The sequence below is a fragment of the Electrona antarctica genome (assembly GCF_951216825.1).
Source record: "Electrona antarctica genome assembly, chromosome: 6".
Lineage (NCBI taxonomy): Eukaryota > Metazoa > Chordata > Actinopteri > Myctophiformes > Myctophidae > Electrona > Electrona antarctica.
The window spans coordinates 20,620,506-20,636,673 of NC_136811.1; the positions used below are offsets into that span (position 1 = coordinate 20,620,506).

The 16,168-nt window shown below is 42.2% G+C and overlaps 1 protein-coding gene across 5 annotated transcripts in view; it reads left to right on the forward strand.

The window, feature by feature from the left end:
* The window catches only part of oxr1a (oxidation resistance 1a), a 177,728-nt gene that overhangs the window by 137,115 nt on the left and 24,445 nt on the right, over positions 1–16,168 (forward strand). For all 5 annotated transcript variants that reach the window (XM_079503025.1, XM_079503027.1, XM_079503024.1 and 2 more), the window contains 3 exons: positions 11,580–11,732; positions 12,197–12,381; positions 13,353–14,029. In XM_079503025.1, the coding sequence (XP_079359151.1) occupies positions 11,580–11,732; positions 12,197–12,381; positions 13,353–14,029 (1,015 nt within the window). The remainder of the gene's footprint in view (positions 1–11,579; positions 11,733–12,196; positions 12,382–13,352; positions 14,030–16,168) is intronic.

Here is a 16,168-nt window from a genome sequence, read left to right on the forward strand (position 1 = left end):
AAGCTGAGCATAGGAGGGGCTAGCACCCCTCAAAAATCACACTTGTGTGAAGTGAGCGGTGCATCTGTGCTCAGCCAATCAGCTGAGCACATTCCATGCTCAAACGGACAGACATAAAGCTGTGCATAGGAGCCACTCCATTAATAGAGATGATGACGTCCCTATTTTCGTCTTGAGGACAAAATAAATTAAAAAGAGAGGGATAATTACAAATGAAAATGTATCCCACAAATTACAGTAAAGGGGATTTTGTTTTTGTCGTTTGTGTTTCTATAAAAAATTATCTTTGTAATTATTATTAAAACATTTGTATGGCTCTATTGTACAGTAGTTCGCAGATCTACAAGCCCACAACACATCATGATGCGATGCGTTGTGAGCTTGTAGATCGCCTATTTCCGTTATTTGTCGTTACAACAAAGTATAGGTCTCAAGTGGTTACGCGTGGGGATCAGCTTTACGTGATCAGCTTTAAGTGATCAGCTCATGAAGTTCCTCTCCTTTCCTTAATTGTCCCAGCTGTCCTCTCTTGCTCCATCCTCTTTCCTCCAATACACTTCTAAGCGTCCTCCTGGCCTTCCCTGCCATCTCGTCTCTCTTCATCTCCACGTTTCCTCTCCTTTACACTCTCCACCTCGCCTTGCGTCTCTGCGGCCCGTTCCTCTCTCATCTCCCACCCACCTTCGTGCTCTTCTTCCACTTACTTTCTCCCTCGCCCCGTTCTGCTCCCTCCACGGTCAGCCTTGTCTATCACCATCAGCCAACAGATCCAGGGCAGCACGCTATCCCTTTAATCTTCATGTCGTCATCACTGTCGAGTGGAAACCTTGTAAGCTTCCAAAAATGTTACTTTTCAGGAAATGAATGAATAAATGAATGTATGAACGAACAAACAAATACATAAATAAAAGAACGAACCCGTGTTCCAATTGATCCAGTGGAGTCATTATTTTAGTCACAAGCTCTTGTTATTAATAATACTATCCATTGGCTCAATATTTATAAAATCTGCAGAAACACTTTCACTGTCATCAATTTACAAAGATTGCTAAAATAGCCAGTCTACTTGCGCGACACTCTTCTAAGACTAAGTAGAGCATTCATCTATTTAAAAAAACGACATTAAAGTTGAAATATGGAGATACAAGTTTTCCAGCCGACAGCGCCGGGCGATATTCCAGTGCAGGCCCAATTTGCCACACTGTGTTCTCTGACTCACTCTCTCTTCCTTTGATGTCATGTGAGCTTCCTGTCTCTGGGGTCTGGTCATCTGAGGACACTGGCAGCATTCAAGTCAGCTCATTCTGTATGTTTATCCCCCCCCTTCCCACACTGCTTTTTCATCAAGTTGTTGTAAGGGATATTTGTCTTTGTTTTGTTTTGTTTTTGTTTTGCATTTTAAAACAAATGCACAAAGATTCACAAAATTAACACTTTTACTATTTAAAGGGGAAAACCACCCATTTTCAACATTTTACTATGTCATTAATATACCTTAGAGCTGTTGTGTGGAAATAATAAAAAGTCCCCCCATTCTGTGTTTCCTAGAACTGTAATTATGAAAAAAATCATTAACATGGTGAAACACATCTTGATGATGTCATCAAGATGTGTTTCACCATGTTAATGATTTTTTTCAGACCTCTAGTTCTATGAAACACAGAATGGGGGGACTTTTTATTATTTCCACACAACAGCTCTAAGGTATATTAATGACATAGTAAAATGTTGAAAATGAGTGGAATGCCCCTTTAAGCAAAGTTTTGGTCAAAAGACCTTCTTCAGGCATTTTTGTGCATTATTTTAATACGTTGATCCCTGTCTACCCACCGTCTCTGAGCCAATCATCTGTGCATAAGACTCGGTTTACCTTTTTTTTATTTTTATAATAATAATAAAATATTATATTCCGATTGTCTCTAATGATTGGATTAAATTGACATCCAACCTGAAAAAAGACTTTCTGTTCATTGGAGAGATGGGGAGACCCCTGTTACTGAACAAACACTCTATATGACAATTATTACCTATCATTATTACGTGCATGTGCCTCCTGTCCATCTTGCTGTTGTTGTTTTGGGGGGTCTTTATTCTAGCTCCCTGAGATGCATGCAAATTCACTGTCACAGGCCTGAAAATCTGTGGAATTATGAATTGCTGTTTTTCCAGCACATTGTCACTCCGAAGGCATCGTATTTCGTTACTTGGTCAGGTGCCTGTGGCGTCTGATGCTGATGGAGGCCCAATGTTGTGCCATATTGACGCAGAGGAAATGTTCATAACAGAATCCAACACTACTAATAAAAGTCGGGCAGATTTCAATTTTCAATTTCAATGTTAAGTCTACATGCTTCGCCCTGAGATGTGACATTCTCACCCCAAGGTGTCAAATTGTACCTCCCAACTTGTCAAATATGGCACTTGGTCAAAGGTGATGCTTTGGGATGAGAATGTGTTTTTCTCATATAAACTGTTGGAAAAGTTACTCAAACAGTAATATTACCTATTACTAGTTACTTTATTAATATTATTACTTTACATATTACTCCCTGCCAAAAGTAACTTGTTACTTATTACTTTACTTTTTTTTCTCTCGCTCCCAGTAATTGCATCTTTTGTCCCCAAAAGTCTTACTTTGCATTTTCAATATTAGCAGTTGTTTTTTTTCCCCTTTTCTGCAGCCCAGCCTACATTGTAAAGTCATTGTTTATTTAACTCGGAGAAGTGTACTGTAGCCTACATATGACATGATGGTTCCATTTGTACTCATTTGAATTAAGACTTACTGTGTATGAATAAATTACAGACTAAATGAAAACCACACCTGGGCTCAAACTGATAATGAAACACAATCTTTGAACAACTTCTGCTGTTTATTAAAACAGTTAAGCTCCAAACAAAGTGCTATAAATAAGACCATATGATGGTGCATTTCAATGGATGCAATCTATGCACATAAGCGTAACAAGTTTGTCACAGACTGAAATAAATGACACAATAATGTAAAACTTTCCTCTGAAAAACTAACATTTCTGTATGAAATGATTGAAAGCATTAGCATTACAACTGAGAATATAATTAAGAATAATTATTAATATTAACATGTAAGTATTGCTGCCAGTGCTTTGAGATTATTATTAGTGCGGTGATGAACACATTTGTCTTAGAAAACGAAAGAAATGTAGAGGTCTTAAAAGGAAAGGGTTTGGAGGGGGGGGGGGGGGGGGGCAAGCATCCTGACAACTACTGTACGTAATTACCCATGATTATCTGCAGTGGCAACGTATCGCACAACAGTGCTTTGAAGCACCGCAATTCTAGTTCCTTCAGCTATTCCTGTGTGTAATTGAAAAGCGGATGTCATGTCATGGGTCAGTATGGGCCACAGTAAACTCCTGGCCTTGTCAGCAGGGTTTACTCGGGTCTGGTGCATGTTATCCTGTACCAATCTCCCAACGCCACTTCAATCAATAGCTCTGTGCCTTGGAGGTTTGTGCAGAACAAACACAGGTCATATACAGGATCTTGCCACTTCAAAGAGAGAAGCTGCCCAAGGATGCAGACAGTATTCACAAAATGGAGAGAGTGGATCATGTCTTAACCATACTGGTATGATCCCAGACAGTAGGATTATTCCCTATATGTTCAATCTGTGTCAGTAAGCCAGTTGACGGATGAGAAAAGGACTTTCCTCTTCTACTCCGGATTTGAACCCGGTTTCCTTCACAAGTGCTGATATTTTTACCATTGAGCTATTAGAGCCTGCCTGCTCACTCAGGGTATAAATTGAACCTTGACAATCAGGTTAAGATTAAATGTATTTGTTTAGGTGAGACATGCCCTTTGAGGCTTTGACACGATCTAAATGTCTCAATAGAAGGGCAGGGAGACTAATTACAATTATATAAGAAGTTAGATGTAAAAAAAAGAAGTTAACACACTATACCATACAGATTGGACAAAACAACGTGTTAATCATTAAAAAGTTACATAGCAAAGCTATGTAAAACATTCTGAGTATTTCTTCCACCACTGGGGCATAATATTATGCTTGTAACCACTGCCATCTCCATTAGTATCTGCCATTCTGCCTGTTATTATGATATGTTATGATATGTTGCTAACCAGACACAGTATATGTAATTCAATACATCTGCAACCTTAGCACAAACACCGTTAGACTTGGGATTCTATTCACAATAGTTATAATAGCCACATCGATACATTTGTACATCTTTCCTGCCGCGGCCGGTGGCGCCATTGTTGTTTTGAAATGTCTGGACAGCATTACCAGGCCTTTGAATCGCCACAAATAAAATCAACGTTAATGGTCGTGGCAAGCGATTCAGAGGCTGGAATTAGAGGCTGGAGTCGATTTTATTTTGGATGCTTTAACTTTCAGGCTTCAAGCCAAACAAAAGCACAAAAGCTTTAATTAAAAAAAAACAAAGGAAAAACAGATTTTCAGGTTATGAATAATTAGGCCCCATGTCTAATCATGTTAAACAATGACGCACAATAATACATTTTGGCTTGCTATCCCTCATTCTTTCTATTCTTACTCTAAGTGCCATTAACCATGCGCAGACCCTATAATATCAACCACTTGAATTCCTACATGATTTTGTTGTTTGTCTCTTCATCAATATACTTTGTTGTATACTTAATTGTCTCCACCAGGCCGAAGGCATGGGGAGAGAGTATGTTTTGCACTCCGTCCGTGTGTGTGTCCGTCCGTGTGTCCGTGTGTGTGTCCTTCCGTCCGTCCGTTACCAGCTAATCTCCGGCACCGTTAACCCGGTCGATGCCACACTTTGCACACACACTCCCTGGATGAACCTCTGCCCCACATTTTCCAGAACGGCCTGTTATAGCGCCACCATGAGGCAGCTTTTCACATGTTTTACCTAAAACTGCACCGATCTGCGTGAAACGTTGCATGCACACTCCCTAGAGGCCAAGGACAAACCGTTGACCTGCATTTTCCGCATCTGCCTTTTATAGCGCCACCAGGAGGCCGACTTTTGTAAAACACATTTTTTGATATTACTCCTCCAGATTCTGTCCAAAAATCTCACAAATCGTTACACACTATCTCTATGGTCATGTGCTCAAGTCGGATCTGTCCGATATTTCATATTCCATCCTAATTGGCTATAATTAGCTTTCACAGTTTGCAAGATTGCCCCGTTTTGAACAAAAGCCTCAAATCATGAACGCAGCATGCAATTTACGTGAAATCTTTCACACATTTTCTTACTAGGCTGAGGAATATATCGCACCCTTTTCACATTGGCCTGTTATAGCGCCACCAACAGGTTGATTTTTGCAAAACACATTTTTGGAACAAAATGCCTCAAAAACATGTTTATATTAATCCTAAACATTTTGCCAAACATCTCACACAGTCCTATCCTCCTGGTGGAGACCTGTGCCCAGAAGGGCACTTTTTCTAGTTTATACTAAATTACTAATATTTACAAGGCTCATAGACAGCAAAGCAGTGCCAGAGGGATGTTTACAGTTTTGCACTATTGTAGATCACTATAATATGAGGAGGAATTTTGTTTACCACACAACACCCCAGGTGTGCCACATTTTATGACAGGGAAGATACAACTGTTTGTTTATTTAGCACACCCAATAGTAACACAATCCATTGAAAAATCTCTTCTATCAATTATTTGGGGTTTCAACGATAATACTAGACATATCTAACAGTAGTTTCATTGTAAACCGACCACTAGGGGGCGAGTCAAATTAGTTTGCGATGGTTTTTGAAAACCTTATGCCTATACCTAACACCATGCCAAAATTCAAAAGGTAGTTACCAAGTGCATAATTGTTTTTTTTTTTACATATTAAATCCCAGATTTTAGCTCATTTTAGCCACAGTGGATGCCATCTTGTAGTATCTTATTTAGCACACCCAATAGTAACAGAATCCATTGAAAAATCGATTTTGGTTTACAACCATAGCTATAGTATCTAATATTTGAGTCTGTGCAAACAGCCCACTAGGGGGGCGCGCCCAACGCGTTTGCACAGCTTTTTGAAAACATTATACCCATACCTAACACCACAACAAAATTCAAAAACTAGTCACCAAAAGCCAAATCTTGGCTTAGAAGACATGTTTTGACTCCCAGCTGCTTATTTTGACCCAGGTGTGTGATATGTGCCATTTTTGTGTGTGTGCATGTGTGGGTGCGTACGTACAGTGCGTGCGCAATTCGATATTCTCTTCACAGTTCTACATTGTTTTAGCCTTTTGAGGACACTGATCATCCTCTCACACCTTAATGTAATCTTGCACCTTTACAGCAGAAAGGACTACAGTACTTGTGATGAATCATTTGATTTGAGGCTGACCACATGAGAAGTGATGACATGGTTGTGTGATTCAGAGACACCGGGACGCTTGCAGATATAAAGTTGTACATATGATTTTATTTTTGAGCAATAAAATCAAACTCATTCAGCTGGCTGTGGTACAATCATGAGACTGAGAGCCAATTTTATTTATACTTCAAAGATTGAATACATATGCTCCCCTATTATGTCTGCCTGCATGTCTGTCTAGCTGTCTGTCTGTCTGCCTCCCTCTCTCTCTCTCTCTCTCTCTCTCTCTCTCTCATGCACACAAACCCTGCTTGCTTTCTACAGTACCTTGCGATGACAATTAGTTTTCATGTGACAAAATGGCTTTCTTGTGACAATGCATGATGGTGCTTCAGTTAGATCTTTCTTATTCCTTGCCTTCAGTTTTCTTCTATAAATGGTATGGTGCATTTATATAGCGCCTTTATCCAAGGTGCTTTACATAGATTGTGCATTACATTCACCCATTCACACACACATTCATACACCGTTGGTGGCAGAAACCATGCAAGGCACCAACCAGCACATCGGGAGCAATTAGGGGTTCAACAACCCTGGGGGAGCCCGGGTTCGAACTGGCAACCTTGCGGTTACCATCCAGCCACTCTACCCCTGAGCCACCTCCGCCCCTATAAATCTGACTTGTATTCAGTTTTGACTACTCAAAGCAATTTGCATATGCGTGTCAGAAAGATCAAAGTTTTGATTTCAGATATTGCCGGATAAGGAAGAAAAAAAAGACTTGCAAACGTAAGGTTAACAGTAGGTTAAGTTCAGCCTAGTGTCACTGCATTGTTTGGTCTGTGTCTAGCGGGCTTTTAAACAGAATGTGCCTGGAATAAAGGGTCCTAGCAATAGTTAAATAATTTGGAATTTCTCAACAGAAAAATCGCCTTGCCTATATTTTCTTCATTGACAGTAGGCTATAGTGTGCAATTAGTTAATGTAACATTTGAGTTAACCCTTTACTCAAGTGATTAGCTCACAAATGGAAGCAGCAGAATATTATTCCTAATTTTATCTAATGTCTTAGGCCCTGTTTAGACTGTCAGCCCAAATGTGATTTTCTATCCAGATCCAAGGCTATGGAACGTGACACAAATCTGATTAGCTAAAATCAGATTCCATGTGGTTTTTGCTTTTCAGACTGCATAAAAACAATGTGACTCCAATCTGAATTGACCACCAATTTGGGCTGCCAGTCTAAACGGCGTCATAGAGTGGACTCACGTCTAACACCATGCGTCAGTGTCTTTGTTGTTTCTTTGTGAATATTGTGTGTCCGAGTGAGAGACACACACAAAGCGTACATTTCGAATGAAGGCAGTGTTTTGTCCATGCTGAGCAGGTTGTGACTGAAAAGATAATCCAAGTGCGTCCATGGTGTTGAGTGTGAGTCCTGCTGTGTGACGCGTTATGAGGAAAGGCCCGCTGTGATTGGCCAGTAGTCAAACAGGCACAGAGCTTGGTTGAAAACGCAGAGGTATAAGCAGTGACGCATCATGGCCACAATTCACAGGCGTGAACGGCATTTCTGTACGTTGTATGACTTGGCCACCTGAACCCGCCGCGCACAAAGTTGTGGGTAAAATTGGCCTCCCTTGTTCCGGGTACCATTTACAGTGTACAATTGGATATAGTAGCTACAGCTTAAAATCTGATGTTATTTATCTAGAAAAACTGTCAGATGTTCAAACTATTTACAGTAGAAGCAAACTTTTCTTTTTGCTGATTCCGTCTCTCTCTCTCTCTCTACGCCTTTTCAGCGCACAATTTTTAAAGTTACATTTCTAGAGGTTTGCTTCAGGTCCATGCCGACTGAGGAACTTAATTCCTAATTCGATTAGGATTTTTACATTTCTCTCCTCGTCAAAGAGGCTTGTTTTGGCTGTAACAGATTGCCCCCTCAGTCCCCCCAGTCTGGGCTGATTGTGGGTGTGGGTCAGTAGCTGCAGGCTGTTTGCTGACTGCTCTGGGAGGTGTGGGGGCGTGGAGCAGGAGCACAGCAGACAGTTGTTCTGCCTGCTCTGCCTCCTCACTGGTTCTCCGATCGCTCTCGGCATCTAACACCCTGCCACTCCTTCTCCCTTCTCTGCCCCTTTTCTCGCTTTTGTCCTCCTTTTTCATCCGTGTCCTTATTTTACACTCTTCTTTCACACTATGACCTCCAATTTGAGGGCAGTGAAACTGGCTCACTTTGCCAAAAGCTTCCCAGCAAAGTGCTTTCTCTAATCCACATGCAAGTGCTAACGAGTATTGTAAGATCTCTGATGTTGGCGTGTCAGTGTTTTTCCTCTGACATGACAATGTGCAGGATTTATTAGTGACAATCATATCTAAGAAATATGACATGCCTGTTCCCCTTCGCTTGGAGAACTCCGTAGACACGGCAAGCAAACTTTCATATAAATATAATTAATGTAAAAGAAAATGCTGGTAGTGCCTTTTCATTAGACCTATGTTTTAGTCCTTTTAGTACCGGCTGTACCGGTGTTGTCAAACTCAGGGGACAAGGTCTCACATGGGGACAAATGAGATAAGACAGTTGCAACAGTCAGTCAGTCAGTCAGTTACTGTAGTTGGTTAATCACTAAGGCAATCTCTTGAACATCATGCAGTCGGCAACAGTGACTCTCTCGGAGAGAAGTCATTCTCCATACAACATGCTGCTGGTGGAAGCACCACCCAGCCCACCATGCCTTGTGCTTGTAGCCAAGCAGGCATACCATCTGTGGCAGATTGCACACAGACACTTGTGCAGACAAAGACATGGCAACATAAGGGCTTTATACAGGATCTGTCAACATTCACAGGCAATAACATTGTTTAGACAAGATTTAAATGCTAGGCTCAGGCTGGTTGGTTGTGCTGTGGAGATGCACTGCAACATTCTGCGGCAGATTGTAGATGAAGGATAATAATAAACTCATCCCTACTCGGGTTGCCTGTCTAGGCGTTTACTGATTACTTTTACGGCACTTCATGGCCTGACCCATAATTATAGTCCTCAATTATTAACCCCTTACAAGCCTGTGAGCAGCCTGAGATCCTCGGGCAGGAACCTGCTGGTTGTTACTAAGTTGAGGCTGAAGACAAACGGTTGGCTGTCGGGGCTCTTTGGCTCTGAATCATCTGCCTGAGGTCATTCCGCTAAATTAGTGTCTTCTTTTAAATCACTTCTTAAAATGTACTTTTATCAAAAGGCCTGTCCATATTGTCTGTTCGATTCTATTTTTTCCTCACATAAAAGACACATAATATTTTCTACATGTTGTTGTGTTTTTTATTGTTCTTTTAAGTTGTGTTCGCGAAATATTTCGCTCTATGGGAGGTTTTGCAGAAGCACCTCGGTTTTGCAAGGAAAACCTCCCGTATAGAGCGAAATATTTCGCTCACTTACTTAAAGAACCATGGTTACTAAAGTAACCTTCATGTTATTTTAAGTTGTGTTCGCGAAATATTTCGCTCTATACGGGAGGTTTTCCTTGCAAAACCGAGGTGCCACCTCGGTTTTGCAAGGAAAACCTCCCGTATAGAGCGAAATATTTCGCTCACTTACTTAAAGAACCATGGTTACTAAAGTAACCTTCATGTTTTTATTTCTTCAGTATTATGTAAAGCACCGTGTTAGCCTGTTTTGATGAGTTTATAAATAAAGACAACAAACACACACTTACATCTTACAGTACAGCCTCAATAACAAAGTGTGAAAGGGAAAAATAATAAGCGCTTGTCTCTGAAATTCTTCTGGAGCATGTCAGACTCTATTTAAATAATGCTAACCGGGCATCAAGTTGTGAAAGAACATAATGATTAATGCTTCAGTTTCATAAGAATATTTTTCACCTAATTACCATGATTAATCTAAACGGAGGATGCACATTCATTTAAGCTTGAAATTCGACAACCCATTTCTCTTCCCACGTGCCTCCTTTGACCTGATTGTCCCCTAGTGCAGAAGATATTTGTTTGTAGAGTCCATAATTACAGATTTACACATTGGTTTGATGAAGGGAGCCTGTTTTTTATCAACTGAACCAACATTTGGATTCTCTACTTTCACTGTACTGTAGAATGTGATACAGTTATGAGTTATCAGTGATGTTACAGCACATGTTGTAGTTTCTCAATATTTTGCAGTTACTCTATACCAGGGGTGCCCAAAAGGTAGATCGCGATCTACCAGTAGATCACAAAGGTAGATCACATGACATGCCCCTAAAGAGTATTTCATTTAAATATATTGAAGAAAGAAAACGATAAAAAAAAAAAAAACATTTCTCCCCCTCTATTTCCCATTCCAAGTGCATTTGTCTTATACTGTACAGAATGTAACACGAACTCTACTATTCCGAAGCCCCCTCAGGTACATATTTAAACTATTTTCAGCAATGGTATAATAATTGATTTGGTGGGTAGATCTTGTCGAGCTGGTCATTTTGAAAGTAGCTCTCAAGTCAAAAAGTGTGGGCACCCCTGCTCTATACAATACAACATTATTGTCACTTAACTGGTTTACAGGTGTAAAGAAGTTGGTTTCGCGCAACCTCCATCATTTTGTTGTTTTTCAGAAAGGAATTAAGACAAAGAAAATGGAGGGGGGACAGGGAAAGCAGGGAGAAAACTCAAACATTAAAGAATCATGTTAAAGAGAAAGAAATCAGGATTTGCATACAGTTTGCATAGCCCACTTGACAGACAAATCTCCCCATTCATTCCTCACAAGACTGGACTAAAAAAGACAGACCAACAGATACAGTATGTACATGAGGTTAAACAACAGGTGCGGAAGTGGTAACACATCAGTAGGTCCACATATCGGCAGGTATGTGCCTGAGATTAGGTACAAAAAATACCTATAGTGCAGAAACTTCACAGGTTAAAACAAAAATGACTCGGTCATAATTGCCAGCTGCAGCAAGCTCTCGTTTATGAAAGAATAATCAATATGAATAATCAGCTTGTGTGCCGCAGCCTCTGCCTCAGCTCACGGCTTCACGTTGCGGCGTTCAGAGTATGCAGCCAATACGGCTTCACGTTGCGGCGTTCAGAATGTGGGTTTCATGGGCAAGTCTCCCATTGGCTTAGAGGCAGCCGATCATCAAAAAGTCTCCACTACGGTCGCTAGTAAAGTCACTCTAGCAGTACACTAATGCAAAGGCTTTGTTCTTCTCTTGCTCTGTTCTTGACTTCTGCAGGACTCAGATGGAGCGTCCAGACCAGACGCTGCTCATCCTCCAGTGTTCTCGGCCCTGCGCCAGTCCAGAGTGGTGTCATCCACCTCCGAGGAGGAAGAGGCCCTTACAGAGAAGTTCCTCAAGATCAACTGCAAGTACATCACAGACGGCAAGGTGAGCCGTTATCATGGGTGTGTGTTTGTGCGTGTGCGCCTGAGTGTGCACGTGAGTGCGTGCATGCATACACATTGCGTGTACAGTGCATGTGCCCATGTAGCCTGCTGTCTGACTCTTAGACAACACTGCTCCATGGTATTGAGCCACAGTTGATTTAGTGTCATTGGCTCCAAATTAAAACATTGTCGTGGTCAGTGCTGCTATAGTCAATAACCTCTCCTTGATGTAGTCAGGATCAAATGGATGTTGAATGTAGCCTCTAGTTGTGTTCGTTTTGTAAGTCCTAATGTTCCTTGATTAATATGTTTTGGGTTGAATAGAACATCTCGTCGTAACGTCAGTAGGCTGTGTCAGTTGAATCATTCCTTTGCCTGTACTTCTTCAGCTTTCTGTCCTTACTTGCGGTCCATATCTCACTCTCTACTTTCCCGGCCTTCCTTCCTTCCTTCCTTCCATCTCAGGGTGCGGTGAGTGGTGTTCTGCTAGTGACACCCAACAACATCATGTTCGACCCTCACAGGATGGACCCCCTGGTGCAGGCCCACGGCTGTGAGGAGTACGGCATCATGTGTCCTCTGGAAGAGGTCCAGTCCGCTGCCATCTGCAAGGAGATCACCGACTCCAAGATCAGAGGCAGCTTGCCAGAGTAAGAAAGAATGGCCCCAATGGTAGTATTCATTCAGGTGTAAAACAGTTCCTCTTGGTGTGGGGGAGCAGCAGTCAGCAAGAATGCAGAATATGTGAATAATGTGTGGAAATGCACCTCTAGCCATTTGCTCCTGTTCCCAAGCCTGACTGAGATGCCATCAGCAGCCAAACCAGTTTTAATTCTTATCTCCACCCAAAAATTCAAGGAAGTGGCATTCATGCTGAGGTTAATGAATTAGGCTTTCACCCTCCTATGTTCCAACGTCTCACCCTGTCCTTTTAAGCATAAAGAACTGTACACTTAAAAGCCTCTGATGCTGCCTCCCAGAGATCCACTTTGGCATTGCATTTGGGGGGAGGGAGGGTATTTAGCTGGTTGAGTGTTGCCCACGGAGCCATTATCTGGATGGCAAATGTTTATTGGCAGTTCAGCTGTTTTATTTCAGCTGTGTTCCAGGCTCTTTCTTTCTCTCTCTCTCTCTCTCTCTCTCTCTCTCTCTCTCTCTCTCTCTCTCTCTCTCTCTCTCTCTCTCTCTCTCTCTCTCTCTCTCTAGCTCTCTCTATCTCTCTCTCTCTCTCTCTCTCTCTCGCTCTCTTTCTCATCCTCCGTTTCTCACTCTCATCTGAACAACAACAAGTGCCTGTTTCACAGCAGTGTACCAGTGAGTGGGTGTCGTCAGAGACATGCTCGACTGTCGCCTGGGAATCCTTTTTTTGAACCCATAGTTTGCTCCTTTTCAGGCATTTTGCCTCGCCTGTCTGCACATTTGCGACGTTCAGGTGTGACAAATCGTAGTAGTAAACCAAAACATCTTCCCATTTCTTAACTCTAACTTGAGTGCTAACTAGAGTGCTGGAGCTGCCATTGTGCATAATAAGACATTTGGAAATCAATCATTATAACATGCAAACATTGATCATTCATATGCCATAATTGCACGTGTTCTCTCTCCCTGCTGTTGTTTACAGTGACCTGGAGCCTCTTCCAGCTGAGAGACATCCCTCGCAGCAGAGGGAGGCAGAGCAGCGCCTGAGGGACGTGGGGGCCAACGACGGTGGCAGCACAGCCCCGCGCAGCACCGAAGGCTCTATCTCTGAAGACGTGTTCACCGAGTCAGAGCTCTCACCCATCCGGGAAGAAGAGCAGGCGAGCACGGAGGATCTCCGACTGGACAAGTCCTCCGGCGCCTCCACAGAGTCCGTACAGACAGTCACCCAGGTCGAAGCCTCCGGCACCCGGCCCCGGGCCCTGTCGAGCACCTCGGGCAGTGCACGTGGGTCAGTTAGCCAGCCAGAGGAGCCTGACACAGCGAAGGACAATCCACCCAACACTGCCAGTGATAACCAGAGTCAGTCTCCAATGGGGTCTAAGCAGCACAGTGTAGAGAAGCCACCAAGCACACCCACCACCACCAGCAGCAGCAGCAGTACTAGCCACGCCCAGGGCCCCAGCAGTAGCGCCTCTTGCCCAGGGTCCCAAAGCTCAGCCACCCCTGGTGCCAGAGACCCCTCGGTCTCAGCCAGCCAAGAAGGGGCCGCCAAGGAGGAGACAGAAGAGTCAAAAACAGACACTATGCAACAAGCCGAGGAGCAAAAGGAGAATGTAGAGGAGGTGCAGAAGGAGGGCATGCAGAGCTCTGCAGAAGGTAGACACATGCCCGTCTCCGTACATCTATGTCAACTCAGAGAAGCAGTCTGTGTGCATGTTTAAAAAGTTGACTATATATGTTCTTTTTTGTCATTAGGGTCTCCTTTTTTGGCAGTAATACTCAGGCAAACATCTCTTATTCCCTTTCAAAACTATTTGGCTGGAAAACATAGGAGCTGCAGGATAAGTGAGGGTCTGGAATAGCATCTTTCAGCTCTGCGGCTCAACCACGTATTCAAAGCAAAGTTTGGCCTCCCTGACTGCTTCTTGAATGAACTGTCTCCTGTTAGGTCACGATAACCTTTATGTTGCAACTACGCACCTCAGCCCTAGTAATTGGAATGAAAAAAGGAGAGGAAATCACATTCTGACTGTTATTATCACCTTAGCGCTGCGAGCTGGGCATTATGGGCCTCTTATACAGCTCTTTGATCTTGGCCACTTGTGGTCTGGGCCACATGCTCTCCTCCAGGCGATAAGCGAAAGCCCATCAAACGCAACAACACAAATACATACCTAACGCCTGAGGGGGAAGCATAGTGGCGATTAGAGCCGACATCAAAAACCCCTTCTGAGGGTGCATTCAAACAGTTAACTGTTTATATTTTACAGCCTTCCCTCCAGATGTGGGTTTTTTCGTTTTCATGTGTATTTCAGTAAATACAGAATTCCTGCAACTGTTTGTTGCCATGCTGTGTTTAAGTTCAATTGCTATCTGTCTTCTTATCGGATGAAAAAATCTAAATGTCGGTATGGTTGCTGCGATATCTGTCTTCTTATCTGATGAAAAAGTCAATGTTTGTATGACATTGACTTCCACATAATGGCTTGTACTTGCACACACAGAGTGTGTTCAAAAATACCCCTCTTCCCACAATGAGAAAGAGAGCAAGATCTGAACTTATTTCCTCTTCATCATTATCCCACAGAGATCTGTGCTGAAACAGTAGTTCATATTCACGGACATCTCAGCAGGGCTGCCCTTTATTCTCGACACATTAGCTCAGCCCACACAGGCAACGGGAGAAACTTCAAAAACAAGCTGCACTACATACCCAATGAATGCACTTTGAAAATGTAATTTGTCCCACTGAGCACAGTTGTCTAACTAGATTAATATATTTGTGCCCATCATTGTGGCTTTTTATGCAGCGCTGTCCAGCCAAGGGCTCAGGATGTGTCCCAGTGTTGTGTCACTGACAATGAGATCTTTTTCCCTCTAATGCTCCAATGATAATGTACCAGAGGCATAAGTCTTTGTGGCACTATCAATTAGGGTGTGTTATTCCACTTATGTCTGTCATCTGCTCTCTTTCTGCTACAAAATCACTAATGCCAGTTGAAGTTACCAGTAAACGGGAGGAAGAAAATTAGGTCACATAAATACGTAACACATCACGAGTACCGTTTATTAAGAAGATGGGGTTTACATTTACTATTTCCAAATTTGCAGTTGTATGTCGTTGATGAAAATGAAATGAACTTAAAAGAAAAACAACAACATACAGTGTCTTCTTAGTAAGGTGTTGGGCCATTACAAGTTGCCAGAACAGCTTCAATAATATCCCTTTGCATAGATTGTACAACTCTACTGGGAGGATGGCACAATATTCTAACAAACGATATTCCCTTTTTTGGTGTTTTGATCACGGTGGAAATTGTTTTCACACGGTCCAAAACATAAGTATCTTAGGCATATACTAGACAGACGGACAGATCTACAGTATGTATAGATCTACTTGACGCAGGATTTTGGCTTAGCGGGGTAGCTTCAGGACCAAGACCGTTTTACACTACTGGGGTTGCAGCTGAAAGAAAGCCTAAGATTGACATTTTTACGAATAAATCTTTAACTACACATTCATATTTTATTTGTGATTTAATGGAATGCTCAAATGCAATTATAGTCATATCTACTTGTGCCCTAATGATGGAGCAGATATATTATGAGTATCAAGTTACACATTAACACAGTTAGCAATTCTTTGCCAGCAGTTTTTTCAGCTGAATTTGGCAGCTGCGACCAAGTTGGTTTTAGCCTGGATTATGTTTGTATTTGTCTAATATTAGTTTTCCACTATAGTAGTTATGTCTGTGAAATTAGCCACTCTACTGTCAGTAGAATTGTCCATGTTTT